The sequence below is a fragment of the Polypterus senegalus genome, chromosome 14 (genome assembly GCF_016835505.1).
Source record: "Polypterus senegalus isolate Bchr_013 chromosome 14, ASM1683550v1, whole genome shotgun sequence".
NCBI classification, from domain to species: Eukaryota; Metazoa; Chordata; class Cladistia; order Polypteriformes; family Polypteridae; genus Polypterus; species Polypterus senegalus.
The window spans coordinates 79,615,762-79,640,985 of NC_053167.1; the positions used below are offsets into that span (position 1 = coordinate 79,615,762).

Here is a 25,224-nt window from a genome sequence, read left to right on the forward strand (position 1 = left end):
TACTGTGCTGAAGCAGAGTTGCATTTTCTTCCTTTTTCTAGCTCATTATCACAAATGAATGCTACTTTTTTCATTTTGCCACCAAACAATAATTCCATCCATACTGTATATAGAGTGTTGTCCATTGTAAGAAATAAACAAGGTTATAAAATAGGTTAACAATATTATCATTTTTCATTTGTCAGATACACACAATCTGTTACAAAGTCATTGTTATACAGAGTTGATCCAGACGGACTTGGTGACAGGTCAGAAGTTCATCACAGAGAGCACTCTCATGTACGCATTCAAGTTAGAGTCTCTAGCTCTTATGTGGGATGGTGAAGTCAACCAGAGTGTCTAGAGAAAACCCACTGGGAACAAAGAACACTGAAGAAAACTGGCAGAATAATACCCAGGTCCCAGCAGCTCTGATGCTGTAGTACTGCTCATTGTACAGTTGTGCTGCCCACAATATCACTGAACAAAGCTTAGCTTACTAAGGTAGTAGACCACACAATAAAATATTATTGAGTAGGTCCTTAGTAAAATACTATATTGTACAGGTAAATTAATATACCAGGTGCAGTTTAGAATATCCTTAGACCTTTTCTTCTCATAAATATAAAGCTAAAACAAATGTGTAATAGGGATGTGTTTTTTTTTTAATAGCCCTTTGGTTTGTCTCATACTGATGCATTATTTTGACACATATTATTTTCTTTGTTGTCTTGGCTGCAGAATCTCATCGAGGAACAGCAGAGCCAGCTTAATCAATATGAATGTGCAGCTGGCCAATGTGTCAGTGAACTACAAAAAGCCCAGCTTCAGGTGCAGTCCTTGCAAAAGAAAGTTCAGGAGACGGAGGCTGCTAATAAGGTACTTCTACATGGTGCAGCTGCATATTTGTCACAGAACAATAATTATCATACTAAACTAAAGCACCTTTCTTTAGTCTTTAACCTTTTTTATTTCTTGTGATAACAATATTGTTTTCATTCCATGAACCATACAAATAATGTTTAGTGTTTTTAGTGGCTTAGTTATTTAAAATGTACAAATGTGAGCAGTTTGTTTAGAATATTTGATTTTACGCTTTTCTGTGTTTTGTTATAGACATTACAAGAAAAACTCAGTGAAATGGAATCTGAGCTGAGAGCAATTAGGCAGGCAACTCAGAATCAGGAGAGGACTATTGAGGCTGTTACTGGCAAGAGCACAGAGGTGAGACTACACTGCAAAAAGCCTATCTTGCTTTACACTGTTCCTTTTTATTATTATTATTAATTATCTATTTATTATATTTCATAACATAATATTTTCAGATCCATTTAATTCATTTCTGGGTCATAGGGATCTGAAGCCTATCCCAGCATCTGTGGATTTAAGACAGGGATAACCATGGATGGGGCACCAGCTCATCACAGGGCCCACTAATGCAACAATTCCAAGTCACTTTCGCAAGGAAGCAATTTAAGAGTTCTTAACTACTCTAACTCACACTCACTGTGTTTAAGATGTGGTGGGAAAATCAGAGTAGCTGGAGAGTAACCCATGTAGACACCAGGGGACGTGTACATTTTTCATAGACAGCAACAGGGCAGTAGATTGGAACCTATGGTTTCTGAACCATTATGCAGACGTTTTGACAACTATGCCACCATGCCATCATCTGTGTGTTTGATTTTGACATTTTATAAAAGCTGCCCAAGTCTCTGTTTTAACTACATGACTGAGAAGTCATTCGTTTTGGTTATTGACAGAAACCTGTTTTTTATAATGCCATGTAAGCCCATATTCTATTTAGAGAAACCAGGTTATTGGTCTCCAAGAAACCTGGTTAGCAGACGTAGACTTCTCTGTGAGTGTGTCAGCTCAACCAGACAATTTTGACAGATCATGCAGCCTGACTAGTCCTGACTTGTGACCTTGAACTGTTGAACAATGAAGCAAAAAGAATGAGATATTTTTCTGACAGGCCTATACTGTAAGTGATGTGCTCCCTTACAGTTTGTGTGTATGAGACTACTTACATAGTAGTATTGGAGTTCAGCTGCTGAACCATACAAATTCATTAGGTCACACAGCTTGCAGCATTTGTTTTTGTCTGTCTTTCTCTCCCCATTTTCTCATTACAACTGTCCAATCAGATTGAGAATAATTAATGTTAAGATACTTTATTGAATATATTCACAGGGCAGGTTTGTCTTTTTATTATGTGTTGTGATAATTGTTTTGACCAAATAATTAATGTAAAATGGTTTAAAGTATGCTTCTTGAGCACAACAGAACTATGAAGGATTTCTATTTACAGCATGATGCTGAACAGCTGATTTTACCCTAGTCTAAAAGCAGGAAAAATGATTTAAGAGAACAAGCCACCATTGCATATTATTTAGCTTTTATTTTAACTGTTTAGTAGGATTAAGGTCAGCGTGTGAACGAACCAGTGCTTACATTGGGTAAAATTTTACCTTTCTGGTAATTCTGATTTTAGATGAGTGGTCTTTCATGAACTTGTTGTACAAGAGGAACTAAATACAGAAACACCTAAGTCATTATTAAATTCACATACATGTTGAGTTATCATCATAATCCAGACAACCTTTGAGATGTTTAGTAAACAGTATTAAGGAATTGTTAATTGTATTAAATATTATGTGTTTAACGTATTTGTATTTAAGTATTCAAGTGTCAATATTATCAAAAACGTTCATTGCCTGTGAGTATAAAAAGTATGAAAGAGAAATAAAAAATGTCACTGTTTTTTTGTAAAACCTATTAAGGAACAATATAAAAAACATTTTTTGTAATCAGTGTTTAATGTATTGTAAGTATAATGGTGGGAAATTTTAGGTAATTTAAAAAAATCTCCCTTTGGACAAAAAGTGTAAATTATTAAAATTTCAAACAGCTGTTTTGAGAATCAGTATATACATTGGTAATTTGTAAGATGAGTCCTTATTCAGAGAAAAATATCTTTACCATCACAGTTTATTTACAAAGATTAACACTTGCTTCACTTTCTAGGTTTCTGGAGAAATTCTTGACACTGCACAACTGCAGGCTCAATGTATTGTTCTACAGAACTCCCTCTTCTCCCATCAGCTGCAGCTACAAAAGACTCAGCAGGTTTTTAGGAAAAGTGAACACCAAATTGAAGAACTTACAGGTGTGCAGAATTGCCTCCGTAAGGATTTACAGGATGCCATGCAGGAGAGAGATGCTGCTGCCAAATATAATCAGGTAGGTATAAATTAATTTAATTGTTTACCTGTTAAGCATACATGGGACTGATTTTCACAGTTAATGAATTTAAATTTTATATAGAATCTTTAGCAATAGTCATTATCACTTATTGCTATAAGGGATAACGAGATTATACAAATTTAAGAATTGAACTGTACAATACAGCATTAACAAGAAATATATAAACAGCATAAAAACAAATGCATTCAAAGAGGCACCGTGAGGATTTTTACAGGGAGTTTACATTTACACAGCAAGTATCAAAAAGAGCTATACAAGTCCAGGTGACCAATGATGTACAATTACAAAACATTGATTACAACTTTCAATAAATAATCATTAAAACACCACATTAAGGTGGTGGTAAAAAAAATCCAATAAATAAATATCCATTAAATACAAGGTTAAAACCACGAGTCATTACACCGTTCTGTACAACTAAGTCCCTGGTGCAGCCCTTCTGAAAACTGATGGCTCCTCTGCTTACCCCAGATGGGATTCTGCAGCCAGAGGAGATGTACTTCCGACAGGCAAGGCCAAACTTTCATCGCAGGCTTGGGTCACTTCTGTCACCCTGCTTCCGCCACGCTTTGCCTTGCTTCTTCGTCTTCCACTGTCACTCCTTGGCTTTATGCATTGGCCTCCCCTATGAGCATTGGGTCACTCCAACTATCCCAAAAAAATGCTCAGTTGGAGTGTCCCTCTTCTGCCCCTTTGAGTGTCGGATCTATGCTCCTCCTAGGAGCTCCCTTCCATCTGTCTGCCTCCTCTCCTTTGCACCCTGGCATCTCCTGATCCTGCTGCATTTATTTGCACTCTTTCTCTCCACTTTAACTTCCATCTTTATTATTCTGTTCTTCTAATCTGCCCTCTGAGGTAAATGAGTTACCTGATTGATCCACCCACATTTGCCCATGAGTGTACGATCAGCCAAGCACCACAATCAACCCCAGAACCACACCATCATGCGCACACCTGCAAGTGTTCTGAGCCTGAATGCGCTCAGGACACAATTAATTTAAAAACCTACACAATGTCGCAGACCTCTAATCACAAATTTGTTCAGCCAAAAACAGAAGTTTCGGTACAGGTGTGTGGACTTTGGATATCCATTGTTTACTTTGGCTTGCTGTTGATTAAAATGCAGTAGATCAAGACAAGACTAACAATTGTGTAGGTTTTACTTTGAAAATGAATCTCAATGTAATACAAAGCTAAAAGACCTCTTTTACAAAGGAGATATACACAAATATTTTTGTAAGCTTATCTCACATTTATTTTTGCAAACTTTTTTTATTATTTGTCAGCATGAATGAGATCAAACTGAACATGTAAACCCACCATCAGATCATGGTTTTACATAGCATATTGCATATAATGAGGAAATACTTCATGATGCTCTGCCTCATCAATGCAGTATTTTCACGTTTTTTATTTTAAATGATGCTGTGATACCTGTCTATGCACAATAAGGTGCTCCTATATATTTTTGTTATCATACACTGTATGTTGTGAATGTATATAGCACTGTAAATATAATGTTTGTAACACTTAATTAGTGGTTGCTTTGAGTTCATTATTTGGTGGTACAGTGAACTTGTCTCAGAGAAAAGTGAGAAAATTAAATGCATAGTATTGACACACATATTCTTAGTATTTTGCATTTCATTAAAAATTGCAGTATTCTGGAATTAATATTTGGCACATCTTTCTAGCAAGAACCCAGCATTTCTGTTTTTATAATCTTAATGTTTTTCATTTTGTAAAAAATACATAACTGTTGCTGTTGATTTTTTTTTTGTTTCTGCTTTAATATTTTACTTTTATATACTTTCTTAATCCACAGGGGGGAAATTTCCTTATATGCATACAACATAAAACTATCTGCTGCAATTAAAATTTTTATGTGCTGTTGTTTCTTTCTGGGTTTTGTTGCTGAACAGTTGGCAAGATTCTCTGCTGGCTCTGTAGATTTTTTTGTATTTATTTTTTTAATGAGTTTATTTTGATTTAGTTTGTTTGCAGTATTTCATAACTTCTCTGTATTAGTTTACACATCTGTTGTTCTGTATGTTGATGGGTGCATGAAAAAAAATTCTTAACAGCACATTAATTTGAACACAGAAAATAAATTCACCATCTTCTGATTTTAGGGAACTTGTTAATGCCATTTTAGAAAGGAAACATGAAACGAAATGTGAAATGTAGTTGTGGCTGCTCCAGGGACACCTCATCATTCAAAGTGTATTTGTTACTTTCTGTAGGTTTTTTTCATATGATAATAAATTTAACCTGTTTTTCTTTCTTTTTGAGAAATACGTTGAGGTAGGACTACTTTAAAAGTTTTTATTGCTTATATGAATAAGTCACTGAAGACTACACTTTTTAAAAGCGCAACAAGTGAAAAAATCGGAAGTACTTTGTTACCAAAAAAAGTTTTATTTCTTCACGACACCATACTGCTAAACCAGGAACTGACACTGAATGTAACATGTATGGGTAAGATCAGGGCAAGCACACACTGACAGTCAATCACCACTGACAAATTTAGAATTAACAACTAGCTTAACCTTCACGTCTTTAGAAATGTAGTGAGAGACCACAGTACTCACACGAACACAGTTTCATTTAGAAAGGTTGTTAGTTGTTTTGAATTTAAGTTATTTAAGCTTGTCATGTTCTTTGACTTGAACTTGAAAATTATTTAAAGATATACTGCTATAGATAACTATATTCAGTATGCATTCTTACTCTGGGTTTTCAGGAGCTTGCTTCCCAGTTGCAACATATTCAAGATGAGCTTCAGATGAAGGAGCAACAGATTAAAGATGCAGAACGTACAATGCAAGCAGAGGTTCAATTCCGGGATGCCAAAATTCAACGTCTAAATCAAGCACTCTGTGACAAGGATCATCTTGTGCAGGTTATTAAATAAAACGTCCTTCCTAGTAGCACTTTTTTTTTTAAAATGTCAAGGATCACAACTAGGCAACATGAATAGAAATTGTTTGGAATAGATGAAAGACAACAATTTAAGCACATTAATAAATGTTTTCTTTTCAGCAGAACCTTTTGCTTCTTATATTCCTTCATAATTTTATTAATAAACTATAAAGCATATTGATAATTGTAAAACATTTCAAAAATGTATACAGATTTTATAAGAAGATGTCACATTTTATTTCTGTCTTTACCTAGGAATATATGGAATATTTGGAACAGCATTCTCCACCAGAACAGAGCAGTGGCCGCCGGGATACCTTGCTTGATAAACTGAGAGCTCGCATCAAGGAAAGGGACAAAGCTCTAGAGGTACCATGACAACCATTGTCATTTCTATTATTTATTTCATGTTTTGCTTTGATTTATCATGTGCAATGAAAAAATTGTAGCAGCCTAAAATTGTGTAAAATTTTTAAAATTCAATACTAGGTAAAATATACTATTAAGAGCATGATCAGAAGTTAGATTAATTTTGGGTTTATATTTTAAATTTACAAGGAAAATATCAAACTTGAATTGATGGTCAGTCTGTTGAAGGGCTCGTGCACAACTCCCCCGAATCCAGAAAAAAATTAGAAGTCAATGTTTATATTCAGTTTTGTTAGGAAACAGTCCAAAAACAAATGTGCACAATGAAAATTACAGTGTTACATATTTTAAAAATCTGGGCCACATGCCGATATGTTGCTTGTTTCCAGAATTTCATTAGTGCTATCAGATTAACTTTAAATTACACTTTATTAATGGACAAACTGCAAATAAGATTTATGATTTTAATAAATTATAGTTATCAGGAAACAAATAATGTTTTAACATCTCCATCTTTGGGTTTTCTTTACAAATGTTATTAGTAAAATAAAAGTATACAAATAAAGATATTCTGAAAATTTTGCTGTATGATTTACTATTAACATTTACAAAGCTCTATCTACACTGTCGAAACAAAGATGGATTGATGGACCAATAAATATGACTTTTCTATATAATTTTATATCTTGTAGTGTTTAAAGTCACATTAAATAAGCACAATTTGTAAAAAAAAATATAAATAAAAATGGCTATAGCTGATTGGAAGAAACGTCATAGGACAAGCCTTGGTTTCATTGAAAAACTGCAAAATGAATGCAGTTTTTGAATAAGCAGACATAATATCTCAAGTACAGTTTGCCTGAAAGTATGTAAAAAAACTGTTTAGGTCAAGAGTAAAAGATTTGATTAACTGATAAGATGGTCTAAATGCTGTTGGTCATATTAAACAGTTATGTTACTAAGAACGTCACTATTCTGAACAGTATTTTTTTTGTCAGGGTTTATAAAACTTTGACTGGTCTGCATAAAATGTTTTCATGCCACATTTAGTTATAATCATCAGAATTACTTAAAAATCACAAAGATAATATGTTTGAGTAGCCCAGTCAAAAAACCTGGACATTGGCCCACTTGATATTATCTTAATAGGAGTTGAAATGTATTCTTTGTCACTGGTGTTGGTTCAGCTTCGAGACTTTTAAGTAATTTTGGAGTGAAGAATGGGAATAGTATCCAGATATGTAAACCTGGTAGTGACATATCATTTAAGAAACATGGGTGTAATTTCTGCCATAGGCTCCTCTGCTGAGCATTTTCTCTAGGATGCTAAACACTTAGAAATTTTTATATTTTTGTTTTTGATAAATTTAGAAGGATCTGTCACTTTTTTACTTTGTCCATATTTCATTTAATGTGTATTTAGTTACATAAATATAAATTCCATTTTTTAATAATTTGCATTTATTGCCATCAAAAATGTGGAAGATAAACTGTAGTTGTATTGAATCTAGCATATAATTTGGTATATTTATACTGTATCTTGTATTCCTGTTGTAAATATGGCTACATCAGATTCTTTTTTCCTTTTGACATTTATAAAACCTTCGTTCTATTCAAAGGTAAGAAAATTCCAGTAAATTGTGTAAGGAATTCATAATTATCTTTAAATAAAATGTAAAAAAAAATCAAAGGAAGAAGAAATATATATATATATATAGTTATTGTAGAACATAAACACAGTGTTGATTTACTTATCTTGGTTCTAATTAGAACAGTAGAATATTATTACATAATATTGTGAACACATCAAACGTTCAAATGAAAATATTTACTGCATCTGCTAATAGTCTAGAGTCACTTTTCTGTGATTTCTTTGTTTTCAGAAATCAATTGATGAAAAATACCGTGCCCTAGAAGAGAAAGAAAGTGAAGTTCACCAGTTACAACTGGCTTTACGTGAGAAGGAGCGTGACCAGGAGAGATTACGCTGCATTCTGTCTAACAATGAAGAGACCATTACTGTAGGTTTTTCTGTGCAAAAAGTCAGAAAAAGAATTGCCATGCAAGCATTTATATATAGTTTATCTAAAAAATATTTAAAATAGTAGACATATGTTATTAGTTTTCCAGCTTTATACTAAAAGAATGATTACTGATCTTTTAAGAGGAACAACTATAGTACTACAAGTTTAGTTTTTACCATCTGTTATTAATTACATTTTTCCAATATTTATTAGAGTCTGGACTCACTGATGAAGATAAAAGACATAGAACTAGAACAAGCTTCCCTGACCTGTAGTAATCTCCAGTGGTTCAAACAAGAAACTGAGGAAAAACATCAGAGGTGTTTGAAAGATAAGGATGTGATCATTTCCCAACTAGAGATGTCACTAAAGAGCAGAACCAAAGAAGTGGAGGTAAATATGATCATACTGACTGCTCTAAGTAGGAGCCACTTATGTATAGCAAATGCTTAAGATATTTTTTTTATTTTTAATAATACCATTAAGGAGTTGACAGCAGTTCTGCTTAACAAAATATCTGATGGAGCTGAAGAGGTAAAACGTAATCTTCATGTGCGTCTTGAACTAAAGGAGCGTATGGTGGAAGAATTGCTGACAGACAGAAACCAGCGCATGGCAGAACATGAACATGACATAACTAATCTCCTGAAGTCCATTGAAGCCAGAGATCAGCAAACAAAAGTATGCATTCCAGTCTCAGAGGCGACAGTTTTAAGCTTCTGGCTTTAAGTTCTTGTACTGAACCTTTCATTCATTGTATTTACATTTTTCTTCAGAATTCAGCAGAACAGCTAAAGAAGTTGATTGTTGAAAAAAATGCAGAGATACAGGAGCTACGCAAACGGCTGAATCAGAGTCACCGTGAAATATGTCATCTGTCCAGATACAAGCAGCAATCAGGCCAGAGTTCAGAAAGTGAAACTGATAGACTGAAACACCAATTGCAGGAAAAAGAATCTTTCATTTTGGTAAGAGTGCAAAAAAATCTGATCTGCGATCTGTTCTTGATTTTTCATTAAAGGATGTTACAATGCCCTTATTAGATATGTAAAAACAACAAACCCCTACATATGTTTTTTACCATAGGCAATGTTGTGTATTGTTGTTGTGCTATGTTGTGCAACAGTTTTGTTAGATCTCAGATATTGTCCAAAATCAGAAAATAGCATACATTGTAACATCTTCAGACCCACATTTTCTATGGTGAGTTGGAACTTACCCTAGCAGTTTTGGGCACAGTGTGGAAACCAGCTCTGGGCTTGGCATCTTTTTATGTCTGTAGAGATATGGGGAGAATATTGAAACTCCACACAATGATGAGTCACTAGATTTAAACCCAAGATGCTAGATCTGTAAAGTAGCAATGCTCACCACTACCCTACTGTGCAATCTCTAAATTAGAAAATGTTCTTTTTGCACTGTTAGCACTATTATTTGCAGACTAGCTAAATGCTTAAAAATGTATTAATTTGCCTACTTAAAAACTTCTTGTTTCAGTTTAATGCCCATTCACAAGCCCAAATGAAAGTGCTCTAGCTCTCAAAGTGGTATCCATTTTAGGAATGTATAGTGGTTGCTGAACATACTTATGTCTCAAAACGTAATTAATTTTTGCATTCTGAATTAGTAATTGTCTCATAAAAAAATAAAGTGATTGATTAATCTGCTTTTGTCCATCTTTTTCTCAGGAATTAATACAGAAAAACTCATATAACCCAGAAGAACCAATGATGAGTTCAAGACCCAATGAGAATGCACACCACATTTCAGAGGGTAGGCACATTTGGTTGCTGTCTTCATGGAGTCCCTGAATAACGAATAATGTTTACTTCAGCTGCAAAATCATTTAAATTGACTGCTTCTATTTATAGGAGTATGTGAAAGAGACTGCAAGCTCCACAAGGATCTTGAATCTATCAAAGAAGAACTTCACCTAGTATTAAGAAAGGAAAGGCAGGCTCAGGTTAGTTAATATTGATATTTAAGAATTTGTGTCCTTTTTTCTTACGTTAGGGCCTGCAACATCCAATACTGAGATTAATGCTTTTCTAGAAGAATTATTACTTGAGTCAAAATGTAAGTCTGTCTTCTTCCTTTAGATTGTATTAGAAATGTTATTTTTAAAAATGAGGACTTTCTTAATAGATATATTAACCAAGTGCTATGTTAGGAAACCAGTTAAGTAAATTTTTTTGCCATTTACAAATTAAAAGGTAAGTCAGCTTTGTAATGAGGAAATGCTAATGTTTATTTATAGATGTCATTCTCTCAGTATTGAAATATTAATTGTGCAATAATTTTTTAATGAGCATATTTCCTAAAAATCTGTTGGTGTATAGTATATCAAAAATGTAAGGTGGCTTAACTGACATCATTTTTATTAAACAATCTTTGTAAACAATCCAGTTTACTTTGAACTGCGAATTGTGTACCCTAATCAAAGAAATTAAATTAAAGCATCTGTCTAAATCAATCCTTTTGCAACAAACTGGTTCTGCACATGTCCATTCCAGCGCCATGTTGACACAACCTAGACAGCTGTGTACATCACCTGTACTGTGGCTCTGCCCTGTCAAAATGTCTTAATTAAAGATTATATCACTTCAGTTCATTGTGGTACACTTCAGATGACATTTCCTGTGTTATTTTTGTTGGAATACATTTGTCAAATTATCATATTCTGTTGAATGATACAAATGGCCTTTTACTGAACAATGCTTTTAACTTGAATCCAAATGCAGCTTGATGTGTCTTCTTTGCAATCTGTCCTGGCGAACCAAAATGAAGAAATGAAAATCAAGCTTTCAGATATTGAGACTCTGTCTAGAACTGTTCAGATCAAAGAAGAGCTTGTCAAGGTTTGTCAGCTTTCATTAAGCTCACTCTACATACTAATGAAATCAGGAATTAATCTGTAAACTGCAGAAGATTTAGCATGGGAAATAATCACGTGTTTGTGGTAAGAAAAATTGCCACACAAGTAAAATATGGGGTGCTAGACAACTGTATTTACATAGTCTCCTAATTTGCAATGAAAAAACTCATGGATTTACAAATACCATAAAACCTGGTTCATTACAGATATATATACTCTTCAGAGTAATACGTTCCTCTTTTAAAATAAATGGCAATTTCTTACACTACTGTTTTTGATCCTGACTGGTTTAGATAAATCGAACTTGTATAAAAACAACCTAATTTCTTTCTCTTTATTAATATACTGTACTGTAGAGTTGAATTGTTTGTGTTTGTGAGTAGCAGTTGCAGAGACAAATAGCAGAGCCCTCAGATTTACCTGTGATGGAGCATCTTATCATGGAACTTGAGGAACGTCTCAAAGCATCTTTAAAACAAGGAACCAAGACTCCAGATAACCAGGTATTGGCTGCTGAATATCTTAAAGAAATAAATTAATGTTTGATATTCAAAATTAATTAAACAGTCCAAAAATGTTGGTTTCAGAGGTTTATCAGCTTTTGAAGATAATAATATTCAAAATGTTGACACAAACATGCATTGAGTGAAATTGTTTTATATTCCAAACAAAGGTTTCAGAAAATAACATTTTTACAGTTGGTCTGTCTTTTAAGTTACATCATACTATCTACGGTATGTATTTAAGGATAAAAACTTTCAGAATCCTGTACATGTTGTTTTAACAGATTACACATTCTCTATACTTGTCTCTGCTGAGATTTTTAAATACGTGTTATAGCTAGAGTGGATTTTGCTCTTAAGGTTTCTTTTTTGTGATTTTCACTATGGGACTATTCATCACCTTTTGTTGCTTAACTTTTAATGTGTGAATAATCAGTCCATCATCACATTTAGAATATTAGCTCTTAGAGCATAAAACATGATAACATTTCTGAAAAATAAAGTCTCTGTTTCACTGAACACAACATGTACTGCATATTAATTGTCACTATTCCCACGCTCGGTTTCTGCTCAAAACAGAGAATTCTGAACATTATCAACTAACAGATCTGTTCAACTGGGCCTTGCTGCCTTTTTGCTCTGGTGTTTTCACAGTTATAATAAACAATGGTTAGTTGGAAAAATGACATGGTGATTACAGCTGCTGCCTCATGACCGCAATATCCTGGATTCCAATCCTGTGTGGTATCTTTGTGTGTGTGTGTAGTTTATGTACTCTGTCTGTCTTTTAGGTTAATTGGCAATTCCAAAATCACCCAGCGTGAGTGTAGGTGTGTGCTTGAGTGGGCCCCTGTGATGGACTGGCACCCATGTCTAGTCCTACATTGTACCCAGCACCATCTATGACACGTATCTCTATTAAGATGGTTTGAGATAGTTATGATAATAAGCACAAGCTCAACTAAAAACATCCATACTTTGAAATATAGCTTAAACATGTTTACATGTACTGTAGTAATGTAATATAATATAGATGATTTCATTGTGTACATAATCATTTGCCCTGTGGTGATGAAAAAATATGTGTGATTGGTAAGTTACAGATTTTACACATGGATGATCTCCAGTCATGTTTTCTCTTTTTTAATGTGTTATAAACATATCTCAAATAACTATGTCAGAAATCAGACATTAGAAAGTTTGATCCTGGAGGTCTACAGTGTCTGTAAGTTTGTTTTTTTTTTTTCTTTTAATCAGTGTCAAATTCCCATCCAGTATTATTAAATTGCTTTTTGGCAGTTTTAGATTTTTCAGGAAATATTAGCACAACGTTGCATTTTTTCAAGCATTTAGATCATAGTGCTGTATTCAATCCATTAAAGTCTGCAGCAAGATTCTTTTACACTTTGCATAAGCTTAATAAGTATTGAGTTTGTAATTATGAGCCACAGCCTGCAATCATAATTTGACTTGTACTCAATACAGAAGAACATTTCTGTTCTGATTTTTACCCACTCTGTATCTTTTACTTTTAGTCAAAATAATGTCTTTCAAGTGACCAAATATAGCCATTTATTTAATTAAAGTTATAACACGTTATTCATTAGATCTGTGTTCCCATATGTTAAAAAGAAAACCGTCCATGGCCAGTTACTCTTAATGAAGAAATACCTAACAGTGTTGAGGTCACAAAGTATATCAGTGATGAAATCCAAGTCTGCAACATTATAATGTACAGTATAAAGCCTTAGCCAGATCTCCTTAATTAAAAGTTAGCTTGCAACAGAAACCTAATTTACCTCAAGTGTTTGAAAGTATTTTTTAATAAATATATACTGGATAGTGTCTTTATTTGGTTTAATATTGAAGTTCCATCTCAGCTCCTTAAAGTGTCATTTTTTTTGTTTTAGCATTGATGATGTTGTCCCCTGGGTTATTCCTGACTCCTAAATCCTGGTCTTCTGTATTTGTAGGACATACTGGAGGCACTGGTTTCAGAACAGGTCAGGCTCAATGATGCTCTGAAAGCAGAGATACAGCTGTATAGTAGCCTGGTACAACTCTACACAGATAGTGAGAGGTGAGGATGTAAAGAAATGTCTCAAGGTTCATATCTGGACATGATATCCATGATAGAAAAATAGACTACACTTTCAGTGTATGTGTAATCCTTATTAATCATTAATATCTTAAAATATAGGACTTTCCATTTCTTTTTTTGCATAGTCGTGCACAGCTAAATTTGTGTGATAAACCACCCATACACCAATTCATAAGTTTTATTCTACTTCCTGAATAACCTTTGTATTTTCTGAAGAGAAAAAAATAACAGGAATTAGTCCTTGGCATTAATAACTTATTGGCAAATGTAGCAGTCAAGCAATGCATGGTTTTGTCAAGACATTCTGTTGTGTGTGCTGCAACTTTACCTGCTATTTCCTCTCAGCTCTCAGAAAGGTCAAGCTCTGCAAAATGAGCTGGATGCTGTTCAGGCTCTGCGACTTCAACTAGAGGAATTCTTGGCAAGAACCAGAGATGGATTTCTGGAGCTGGAGAAGACAAACAGGAGCCAGTCTGATTTTGGAGGTGGGAACAGCAAAGGTTGAAGCTCCAACAAGAGTATTCTTCCTAGGATATGGAGGATGCAGGTGTTCACTTTGCCTAGTACGCAGTGAGGAAGAAAGTGTAGCAAAATGTCCTTCTGTACTAAGAGAAAAACTCAACTTGGCTTGTTGGGTGGTTTTACTAACTTAAATTTGTTACTTATTTTGTATGAAATGCTTGCAAAACAAATTCTGGTGCAGTTAATTATCTTGTATTATTTGTTTGTTTTGTGTAATGTGTTTATGCTTTGGCCTTATTTCACAAAGGGTCCAGATTGTACTGCATGTGTTGCACAAAAAAAAAATCATCTTTTTGAGTTTTTTCATTCATCCTTACACATAAAGGCCAAATAAAAATATTTGTTTTTATTTATCTTTTTTGTTTACATAAATTATATTTTGTTTTATGTGCACTGATGTCTATATATGTCTAGTGATTGTTCATACAGGAAATTGTTAAAACTTATTTTTTTTAATGAAAAGCATATCTGCACATACAAAATGCAAGCAGTATGTAGAATTAAGATACTAAAGTGATTCCATTTGAATCATTATTTTGCAAATTCAATGATAAATATTCAATTATGTTTTTAAATATGTCTTGTAAGAAATAATTTGACGTAAACCTGTTTATATATGCTTTTGTAGACATTCAGTAGCCTTAGTACAGATTCATTTTTTATTTATATGACTATTATAAATAAAACATGATGCGGGGAAAAATATTGTTTAGCTAACAAAAACAGGTGAAATATTAATTAAACCTTCAACAGTCAAAAATGTAATTTTGGTTTTTGCAGAAAAGACTTGGTAGTAGTTGGAAGTATATACAGTATATGATATATGAGTAACAGGACTGGAACTGCCAGCTCTTAATCTTGAGATTGACACTGTGGCAGTTTCACTGAAATTTTGATTTTAAATTATGTTTTTGACAGAAAGACTTACATTTCTCTCAATGTATTTGTGCACCGTATTTGTATACATTTGGGTCCTCATTCATAAAAATGCATTGTCAAGAAATTACATTTTCCCAGTGTGGAAACTGCTCAAATTAAAATAAATAAGAATTGCTTCAAAATCCACTATAAAGGCACTGCAAGGTTTTATAAAATGTAACAAGTATATATGTTTAGTTTGCTCAACATTGTTTCATGTATCAGATTTCAAAATGAACATTTTCATCATTTATTACATTGCATAAATAACTACACATAAAAAAAAGATCAAAAATGCTAAAAACCTACAGTTACATTTTTCAAAAATGCATAATGCAGCAAAAATTTTTTGGGATTTTGTAACTTTATTTAGTGGAAGTGATGACTTATTTTTTAAATGTCAATTTAGGGTTAATAATGCACAATTTTCAAGAGTTTTCAAGAATTTTCTGTATATCAAATAAAAAAATGACGACTAAAGAAAATTTATTTTTTTACTCTTCTGTACTTGGAAGATGACAAATTGTGAAAATATGAAATGTGACTTTTGAATTTTATTAGAAGAGTTTTATCCTTTAATAAATCATACTCACTCATTTTCAGACTATAACAGTACATGAGCCACCCATTGAAATTGATGCATCTAGAAAACTTTAGTTAGTTGCCAACTAGTCTTTTTTAACAGCAGGACTATAATAACCTTTCAACATATTTTTCAAATTTTCTATGTAAAAAGTAAAGAAACCATTAAAATCTCATCAATTGCAGTTCAATGCTATTGATGTTTTCATTTTAGTTTGCTTATTGGTCAGATCTCATGTGAAGTCATTTGACATAATTTACATTAAATAATATAATGGCATTTTAGAGCGTTCCTCTGGTACTATTAGAAAGGTCAGAGGTACCTGTAAATTGAAAGCAAATAGGGTCTGCATTTACAAAAATCATGACTTTTTGTTGAAATCTGCAGTCACTTGGAATTACCTGACTAAAAGGTATGTATTTGTATAATGAGAAGATAACATTTTTCCCAGCACTTTCTAATTTGTGAGGTAATAATGTATTGGGTTATATATGTTATTAATGATACTTGAAGCTGACACCGAGAAATTATCAATCCTCACTGCCAGGGTATTTTTAAAGGACTTGGTCATTTTTTTTTTTTTTGTTAATACCCTAATATCTTTAAACTGTGGAGTATATTGAATGTGGAATTCCTTGCTTTGTAATCTTTTGTGATTGTATGTGCAATCTTAAAACAGTTTAAGGCTTTTCTGTGACAGAACTTTGTTTACTATATTTTAATGGTTATTGCAAGATCTCTCATGAAAACTCATCCATTCTCTAAAAATATATATTTTTAATTTGTCCTTTAAATAGATGCAACATTTGTGTAAATGCACAAAATAGGCAAAGTAATGTACTGCAAATCTGGGTTGCTTAACATTTTCCATTAAATAATTTTGCTATTTCACCACTCTTGGTGTATTTATTTATTTATGTATGATTTAAAATAGGCCATTTATTATTATTATTATTATTATTATTATTATTATAGTTGCGTTATATGACACGTGCCAAAGTTAGAGCACATCTCATCTTGCTAAAGGGACTTTTCACTTTCATATTCTCAATGGATGTCAGAATAGCAGGTGATATTATTTTATTTAAATTAATAATAGGAAAAAAGTCCTAAATTTTCAATTGGCAAAAAAATCCAGAAATTAGGATAAGTTATCATTGTCCTATAGTTTTTAAATATATGTATATTTTAATAAAGTTTTGAAAAAATAAATCTCTACAGTACCAATCAAATCCTTATTTTTTGCCTTTTACACAATTACCAGGACAAGTGGCATACTCAAGCATTATGGTACTGTATTTCTAATCATAGCCCAAAATGGGATTTTAGAAGAAATCCATTTAAAGTAAATGTTCACAATATTTTTAACAAGATTTTTCTACCTGGAAGAAACAGATGTTCAGCATATAAACTAAAATTAAAGTTACACACTTCAAAATCTGCTAATTATATCCTGTTGGGTATTACCTGGAAGAAGACTAATGCAGAAGTTTTTTTTGTCACCCTTTATATATATATATATATATATATATATATATATATATATATATATATATATATATATATATATATATAAAATCACTATTTTGTGGAGCAAAAGTTTTCATTTATAAGTACTGAAAGGAGATTTAAGAGTCCCTATGGGTCCCACAGTGGAATTCTTGCATAAGGCTGTAGAAATGGGTTAGACTATATATATTCTGTCATCACCCATTCTCTAGATAAGTTTGTTTCAAAACACATTCTGAAATAAACACTAATTTCTTCATTTCTAAAAAAAATATCCAGAAAGTCTGTCAGCTATTTTAGTGGAAATAATTTCTTTCTGAATGATAAGATATTTATTATAAAACTCACCATTCAGTAATTTTAGAGGCACAAAAGATGTGATTCATCGGATACACTAGGAGCAGTACAGGATACTTTTCTGGTATTATGTACAGTCAGTTATCACATTTTCTGGGGCCATCTGCCATATCTTTACTTACATTTTCTTTTTGAATTCAAATTATGCACATTGAAATAATGTATTAAAACGCTGAAATATGACTGTCACATACAGTATATTTGCAGGCATTGCCAAGAGCAGACATACTCCAATATCAATCAGTATCAATTTTAATGATATCAGTGATTTCATTGTCAAAATATATAATACTAAAGTACATAACATCATGGCAGGAATAAAAAATAGAACATAATCGTGATCTTAGCCCTTATTGCCCATGAAATCAGTGGCTGCAGTCTTTTGTTCCCACCAGTTTGTCTGAATGGAATCTATTAATTGGTACTAATGTAAGATTATGTTTTCATGGTATGTTAATATTCACTCACTTAAGACTTAATAATTAGAACCCTTAAGGGCTTCTTTTATTCTTAGAATACAGTTTTCTGGGCCTGTCTTGTTTGTCTTACGTTGTTTAACAGTGACATGTAAATAACAGAGAACCCATTTGCTGGCATGGTCTCATTTACACGTCAGTGTTCTTCTCAATGTTTGTTTTTTAAAAATATTTGAACAGCAAAAAAAGATTTATTGAAAGATCGAGACATACAAACCTGCTGAAGTGCACTAAACACGGCTTTGGTTTTAGAGTAAAGCTCGCTATACTGGAAACATGTAATGTGGCAGAAGAAGATCACTAACAAGCAGTAGAATTAAATGACATTTTACATTAACAGCAAGCATTGGCATCTGATTTGGAAATTGGCTGGAGCAAAAACCTGCAACCACCACCGTGACTGTCTAGGAACGGAGTTTTAAATACTCGGGTCTACATCCTTTGCAAGAACACTTGTATAATTTTCCAATATCCTGATTTAACCATTGTATATGTTTTAATAGAAAGTCAATACAATTAAAATATTCCACACTTTTTATTGTTATAAAATTTAAGTAACATGATTACAAAGTGTTATCTATTTTTTAATATTTTTAATTTTTGAAACTGCAGTTTGTCCACATGCCCAGTAATTTAAATTATTTTTTAAATGAGAAATATGTGAAAAATATCATTATATGAATAAATTGCCTTGGCTAGAGAGCAGCAAATGGATAAGCTCACATTATAAACAGGATGCTTAGAACTCATCTGATAAAAAAGCTACACAGGCATATGAAAAGGCAAATGAACCTCATGAAACTTATGAGTAAGCCCTCACATGTGCAGTTACATAATTTCCACATATATAATGCAGCAATCTTATGTCTTAACATTTTGGACAGTAGCCTTTTCGTGAGATAACTTAACACAACAAAGATACATTGTTTACATGCATTTTTTTTTACATTTGTACCATGGGCAGGTTAAGTGACTCGCTCTTGGTTATGAAGAGAATGAACTTCTGTTAGTCAATAAACTGAAACATCTACAGTATTTTGCAAAACTATGAATGTAGCCATTTCATAAAATAAAATAGTTCAAAACGTTCAGTTTCTTGTTAATGCTTGAATGTCTCAAAAGGGACTAACTGTTCGTACGCTTATTTGAAATGCTGAGTGGTTAATGTCTAATTAGGCTCTGAACGGAACATGCATTTTATTAATTTCCACTCACCGAATACAATTTAGATATCACAGTATATTATAAAAGAAAAGGGAAGTGGAAATTTATAATTTAATACTAGCAAAAATAAAAAGGTTTGTCCTGTGCTTCCTTTTTTTATATTGTATATATTTTTAATGAAAGTACTCGAGCATTGCCAAGTCTCAGTAAGAACAGATATGTGCATGTCAAGGGATTTCTAGGATTTCTGTTGCCTGACCTAAGGCGCTGCACTGGAAAATGTGCCTTCCTGTCAGCATAACTATGGGATGCCTGAGTAAAAGCCATGGTCAATGACTTTAGCTGAGCATGAGATTTGACTTTTAAGTGAATTATGTATGTACTGTAACACTGCAAATCAAAGACATTTATTAATTAATTTAGATTTTTACACTTATTAATGATTGCTATTTCTAAGTGAAGTTATGCAAAAGGGTTGTTATTATTATTATTATTTCTCACACTATATGATGCATGCATTTTGTATCCTTTTAACTAGTGTAATGCTCCAAGTCTTGTGTGGATCTCATAACTGATTCATTCTTGTATTTACAAAGTGTTAAAACCTTACATAGCTTCTTGTTATATAATTGGTGTCTTATATTATTCTTCCCTTAGGTCATGGAACTGCAGAGGAAGAGTTTGACGACAGCCAGAGTGAATTCACAGACAGCATAGAAGATGAAGAAAGCACCAATGAGAAGACTTACTCTCCCTTCTTCTGTCAGGTATTATCCTCACGGCTTTTCTACTCCCAAATGGACATGCAGATTATTATAAATGAGTTTATAAACCTGCATGGGGTTGCAATTTGAGCCCTGAGGGCACATTTCCTGGACGTATCTGTCCATGTCCTGTGTACTTGTGTGAAGCACTGCTACTGCTGTTTCACATCTGTTGGTCTGTATTATGGCCAGGGCACTTTCTTGGTGACAGGTGTCTGTCTGCATTGTTTTTCTTTTTCTCTGGGTCCCCCAGTTTTATTCCACTAGCTCAAGAATATCCATGAAAGGTTAGTTGTTGGCTTGTGACTGGGATCAAATGAGAGAGATTAAACTCGGAAGGGTTAGGGTTAGGGAAGGGAAGAGTCTTATATGCAGTAGATCGTCACCCACACAAAAATTGGTTCCTGCTATATACCCAGTTTTCCCAGGATAGATCCTTGTAACACTACATTTGACAAATAGGAACATAAATCTGATGAAAGGATAATAAACACGCTTGTTTAGTATGTAAAAAGCTGAAAGAAAGGGCAGTTCTGGTAATTTAGCTTTAAAGTTTTAAATTACTGCTTTATGATCAACCTTTCCAGTCTGTGTTTCTAGATGAGTACACAAAGGTGGTTGTAACATTATTTGCTCAAGTTAGAATAAATACGGCATGTTTGTGCACAGCATAGCAAAACTGGCAGATTGGGCTTACTCTGTCAGGCTGTTTCTATGACCTAGATTTTTTGGAAACTGTTTATCTTAGTTAAGAGAGCAACCATTTACCTAGCTGTCATTTTATTTATCTATTTACATTTCTTTCATTTCACTGATTTTCTGTTTGTTGTTTTAGGGAAAACTAGAACGTACAGTAATGTGCAGTTTGCATTCATATATAAAAAAGAGGCAGATAGACATGTTTAGGAAGTGTGCCCTAGTCATTAAGTTTGCAGCACAGAGTTTCTGTCTGTTAAACTAACAGAGTACATTTCACTATAATTAGAAGTAAAGATCTTTTGATAAGAATTTACTGTTCACTGTGCCATATAAAATGAAGACTGAATGTTTGTCCACTGCTTCTCCCATTGTATTTAAAAATAGCTATATTGCTACCCATAGCTGTTCTTTACTTGATTTGATTTTTGTCCCTTTCTTGTTATCCACCTGGGATGTAGAACCAGGGGTGCTGTACTGCATAGCCAAAATGATCCCAACTATGGCCTTTGCATCGTTGTAAAAAACTGTTTTTTATGTAATTCAAAAAAGTAAGATTGCTGCTAACATATACAGTATACCCCACCTGCATTTTAACAGATGTCTAGTAAAAGTGAGTGTGACGTAACAGGAGCTAAAAAGATGCATCTTTAAATGTGCAAATAAATACTTTCCTTAGCTGAATACGACATTGCTAGGCTCTTTTCCAGCAGGGAATAAAGTTCTAGGACCAAAAATCATGTTATTATTATGATAAGTGTGTACTTTTGAAAAGCTTGATATCTGAGGCCTTTGATTTACCCAAGGATGTGCCAGAGCACAGAAAGTAAAAATTCTTTAAACAGTATGTATGAAATTAATGTGTTTAAACTGTATAAGGTAAAAGCTTAGTAAAATAATTGAGTCAATGCATAGAAAGCATAATAACAAGGATATGTTCATTTTTTATAGTACTGTTCTAATTACTATACACCTTAGAAAATTGACTAGAATACCAAGTATAAAAATATCAATTACTATAAAAAAATCAAAGCACTAACAAAAATTAAAGTTGACACCTACATCACTATATATAACCCATGTTGTGCCCTAGAGGCAACTAGAGCAAAATTATCCCTTTGGTCCACATTTCTTGACATGGAAAGAATGCATGAAAAGCATGCCATAAAATGCTATGCCAACCATCCAGAGTTTATTAAACGCACATTGACAGGATGGTCAGAGCAAGTGTTCAGAGCTGTGTGGTACTGCACTCAAAAGAATAATGACTTTGCTTTTCCATTCTTCATGTATATGCATCAATCTATGACTCTATTTTCCATTTCATGCTTCCTTCCAGTATGGTGTGTACCACAAATAAAGTATACATTTTCTCAGTATTCACTGCCCTGCATGGCTTGTCATCATGTTCAGTCTTGGTTCCTGGTTAGTACTAGATGTACTAACAATTATCCATCCATTTTCCAACCCGCTGAATCCGAACACAGGGTCACGGGAGTCTGCTGGAGCCAATCCCAGCCAACACAGGAAACAAGGCAGGAACCAACCCCGGGCAGGGTGCCAACCCACCGCAGGACACACACAAACACACCCACACACCAAGCACACACTAGGGCCAATTTAGAATCGCCAGTCCACTTAACCTGCATGTCTTTGGACTGTGGGAGGAAACCGGAGCGCCCGGAGGAAACCCACGCAGACACGGGGAGAACATGCAAACTCCACGCAGGGAGGACCCGGGAAGCGAACACGGGTCTCCTAACTGCGAGGCATACTTACAATCAGATTTCAAAAATAACTGCTGTGTCAAAATGTGTTGTATGTCTTGTAAAGTATATGCTTATACAGTACGTAACTGAATGTGACTACAAATAGACAGGCCTGCCGTTCATGTCAAGAGAAGAAATAAATTATGGTATAGTTTTCATTTTAATAATTTCTAGAATGCTGTTGTCTGCCTGCAGGGACAGTCTGTACAATGTAAAAGGGAGAAACAAGAAAGCGACAGTTGGAACACTACTTTGATTGACCCCCATATCATTTGAAAGAATGCACAACAATGCAACACACAATAATTTTCAGAAATATCTTTCCAGCTGCATGTTCAGAAAAGAACTGAGAATAATATAGTTGGTTCCCAGGTTATATAGTCACTCAGCAGAAATGGGCAGGTCCAGGAGAGCAGACAACGGAAGTGTGGCAGTCAATCTTCTTTCTGCAGTGGGAGGAAGAGGGAAGGCATTAGACCGCAGCACCAACCTCATGTTCAGTGGGTAATGACCATCACCAGAGCCCTTATGCTGTCTCCCATGCACAGACATGTGCTTGACAACAGACTACACCTGTTTAACTTTAGGAACCAGGCAAGACTTGCTTTATAAGCGGCCTTGCACCCATCTTTTGCTGGTTTTATTTTATGCCTGTGCAAACTTATGTCATTAGAGCATATAGTCTGTCTTTTGATACCTTGTGCTCTCCACATGTGCTTAAACAGTGTATGAATCCTCTTGTAGACAGGTAGATGGGTTTCCAGTAATGTTCAGTTTTTGTGAGTTTAATTTTTGATTTATTTTTAAGGAGGTACCAATAGAAAAAGATGCTGTGAGAAAAGACTTATCCCGAGGTGTCATTATCTCAGAGAGAGATATGCTGGAGCTGAGATCAGAACTTCAAGAGGTGAAAAAACAGAAAAACACAGTGGAGGGCGAACTAAAAGAATTGAAGATGCAACTGGAGACTGCTGGCTATGAATCTCTTGCTCAAATGAGGTACTGTGTCTTATTAGAGCCTGGGTAAATACATCTCAGTATACTTGAACTGAATAAGAATATTTCCAAAGTTAAAGTTTAAGGTAATAGCAAATTGGGATGATCTGCAATATTGCTTTTAAAAGTTATGCAGGTAACATAAACATATTAGTAGCAGTAAATGCTGTTAGTAATGATTTACAGTGGGCTCATAGTTTGTTTTTAGTACCACTCAGTATGAACTTTACAGCTTTAGATGGTGGAAGCATTGACAGTCAAGTACACTACCGTTGTAATTAAAGCAATAAAATAGCCAGGTGATGGTCAATATCAAGTAGAGGTAGTCTTCTTCAAGTCCTGGTTCTTGGGACCTTCAATGTCTGTTAGCAAAAGGTAAGATCGTATTTAGTTAATATTGCAGTTTAATTAAGTAATTGTTTGGCAAAGTGTTTTTTTTAATAAATTGTTATTTTCAAGTAAGTTGATATCTAATCAGGCAGTTAAGTAGAAAACAGTAAGAGGTGCATTTTTATACAAAGCATAACATAATTAGCTAAACAGTCGCATAAAAAGTGACATACAACCTTTATCAGTTATGTGGTTTCAACTATACATAACGAACAATCACCTAGTTCTCATCAAGTCCTAAAATTAGGGAAATCTAACCTCATGTGACAAGCAACACATAATAGGTTTTACTTTTTCATTATTTTTACATGAATAATCTATGTTTGAAAAAAATATGAGTATTGATTCAGAATACAGTTAGAGTCAGGTGGTGTTAATCAAGTGCATTAGTTTAGCCGATGATCAGGAAGAGTTCCAGCAATGTAGAACCAAACCAAAGCAGAACCTCTGGAATTTTGACTTTGGTTTGCAAAGGAGCATCTGAATGAGCTAGAAAACTTTTAGAACAATGTCCTCTGGATAAATGAGGTCTTTCTGCAATTATAAGGTCTTTATGCACAGCTGAATTTTTGGTGAAAACCCAATGCAGCATATCACCACCAAAACTTCACACCAAGAGTCAAGTATAACAGGGTGGATTTGCGGTGGTTTTACACCCACATGACCTGGATACCTCATCGCTGAGTCTACCATGGGTTCATTTTTATACCAGAGTGTAAGACTTTGTGTCTAAGTACTGAAATGTGTCTTCACTTTCTGTTATACAACAAGACAGTCCTCCTAAGCCTTTACCAAATCTACATTTGAAAAGCTGAAAACAGAGTCGAGCCCACATATCTGTTGAGAATTTGTGGTGAGACCTTAAGTGAGCTATGCATAAATGAACTGACACAAACATCAACACTGTAAGGAGTAAGAGACTGATAAACTTAGAAACACAGGAATTATTGCAATTTATTGCTACTAAAGGTGCTTCCACAAGCTGTTAAATCACTTATGATTCAAACATGGTATATCCATATTAGCTTATAATTTTT

At 33.8% G+C, this 25,224-nt stretch overlaps 1 protein-coding gene across 6 annotated transcripts in view; it reads left to right on the top strand.

The window, feature by feature from the left end:
* Positions 1-25,224, top strand: part of LOC120514279 (phosphodiesterase 4D interacting protein) — a 249,225-nt gene that overhangs the window by 173,112 nt on the left and 50,889 nt on the right. For all 6 annotated transcript variants that reach the window (XM_039734581.1, XM_039734582.1, XM_039734580.1 and 3 more), the window contains 17 exons: positions 721-858; positions 1,096-1,203; positions 3,010-3,225; positions 5,993-6,151; positions 6,427-6,540; positions 8,424-8,561; positions 8,778-8,957; positions 9,051-9,245; positions 9,341-9,532; positions 10,253-10,337; positions 10,436-10,527; positions 11,306-11,422; positions 11,823-11,942; positions 13,916-14,022; positions 14,389-14,528; positions 20,230-20,339; positions 23,610-23,800. In XM_039734581.1, the coding sequence (XP_039590515.1) occupies positions 721-858; positions 1,096-1,203; positions 3,010-3,225; positions 5,993-6,151; positions 6,427-6,540; positions 8,424-8,561; positions 8,778-8,957; positions 9,051-9,245; positions 9,341-9,532; positions 10,253-10,337; positions 10,436-10,527; positions 11,306-11,422; positions 11,823-11,942; positions 13,916-14,022; positions 14,389-14,528; positions 20,230-20,339; positions 23,610-23,800 (2,402 nt within the window). The remainder of the gene's footprint in view (positions 1-720; positions 859-1,095; positions 1,204-3,009; positions 3,226-5,992; positions 6,152-6,426; positions 6,541-8,423; positions 8,562-8,777; positions 8,958-9,050; positions 9,246-9,340; positions 9,533-10,252; positions 10,338-10,435; positions 10,528-11,305; positions 11,423-11,822; positions 11,943-13,915; positions 14,023-14,388; positions 14,529-20,229; positions 20,340-23,609; positions 23,801-25,224) is intronic.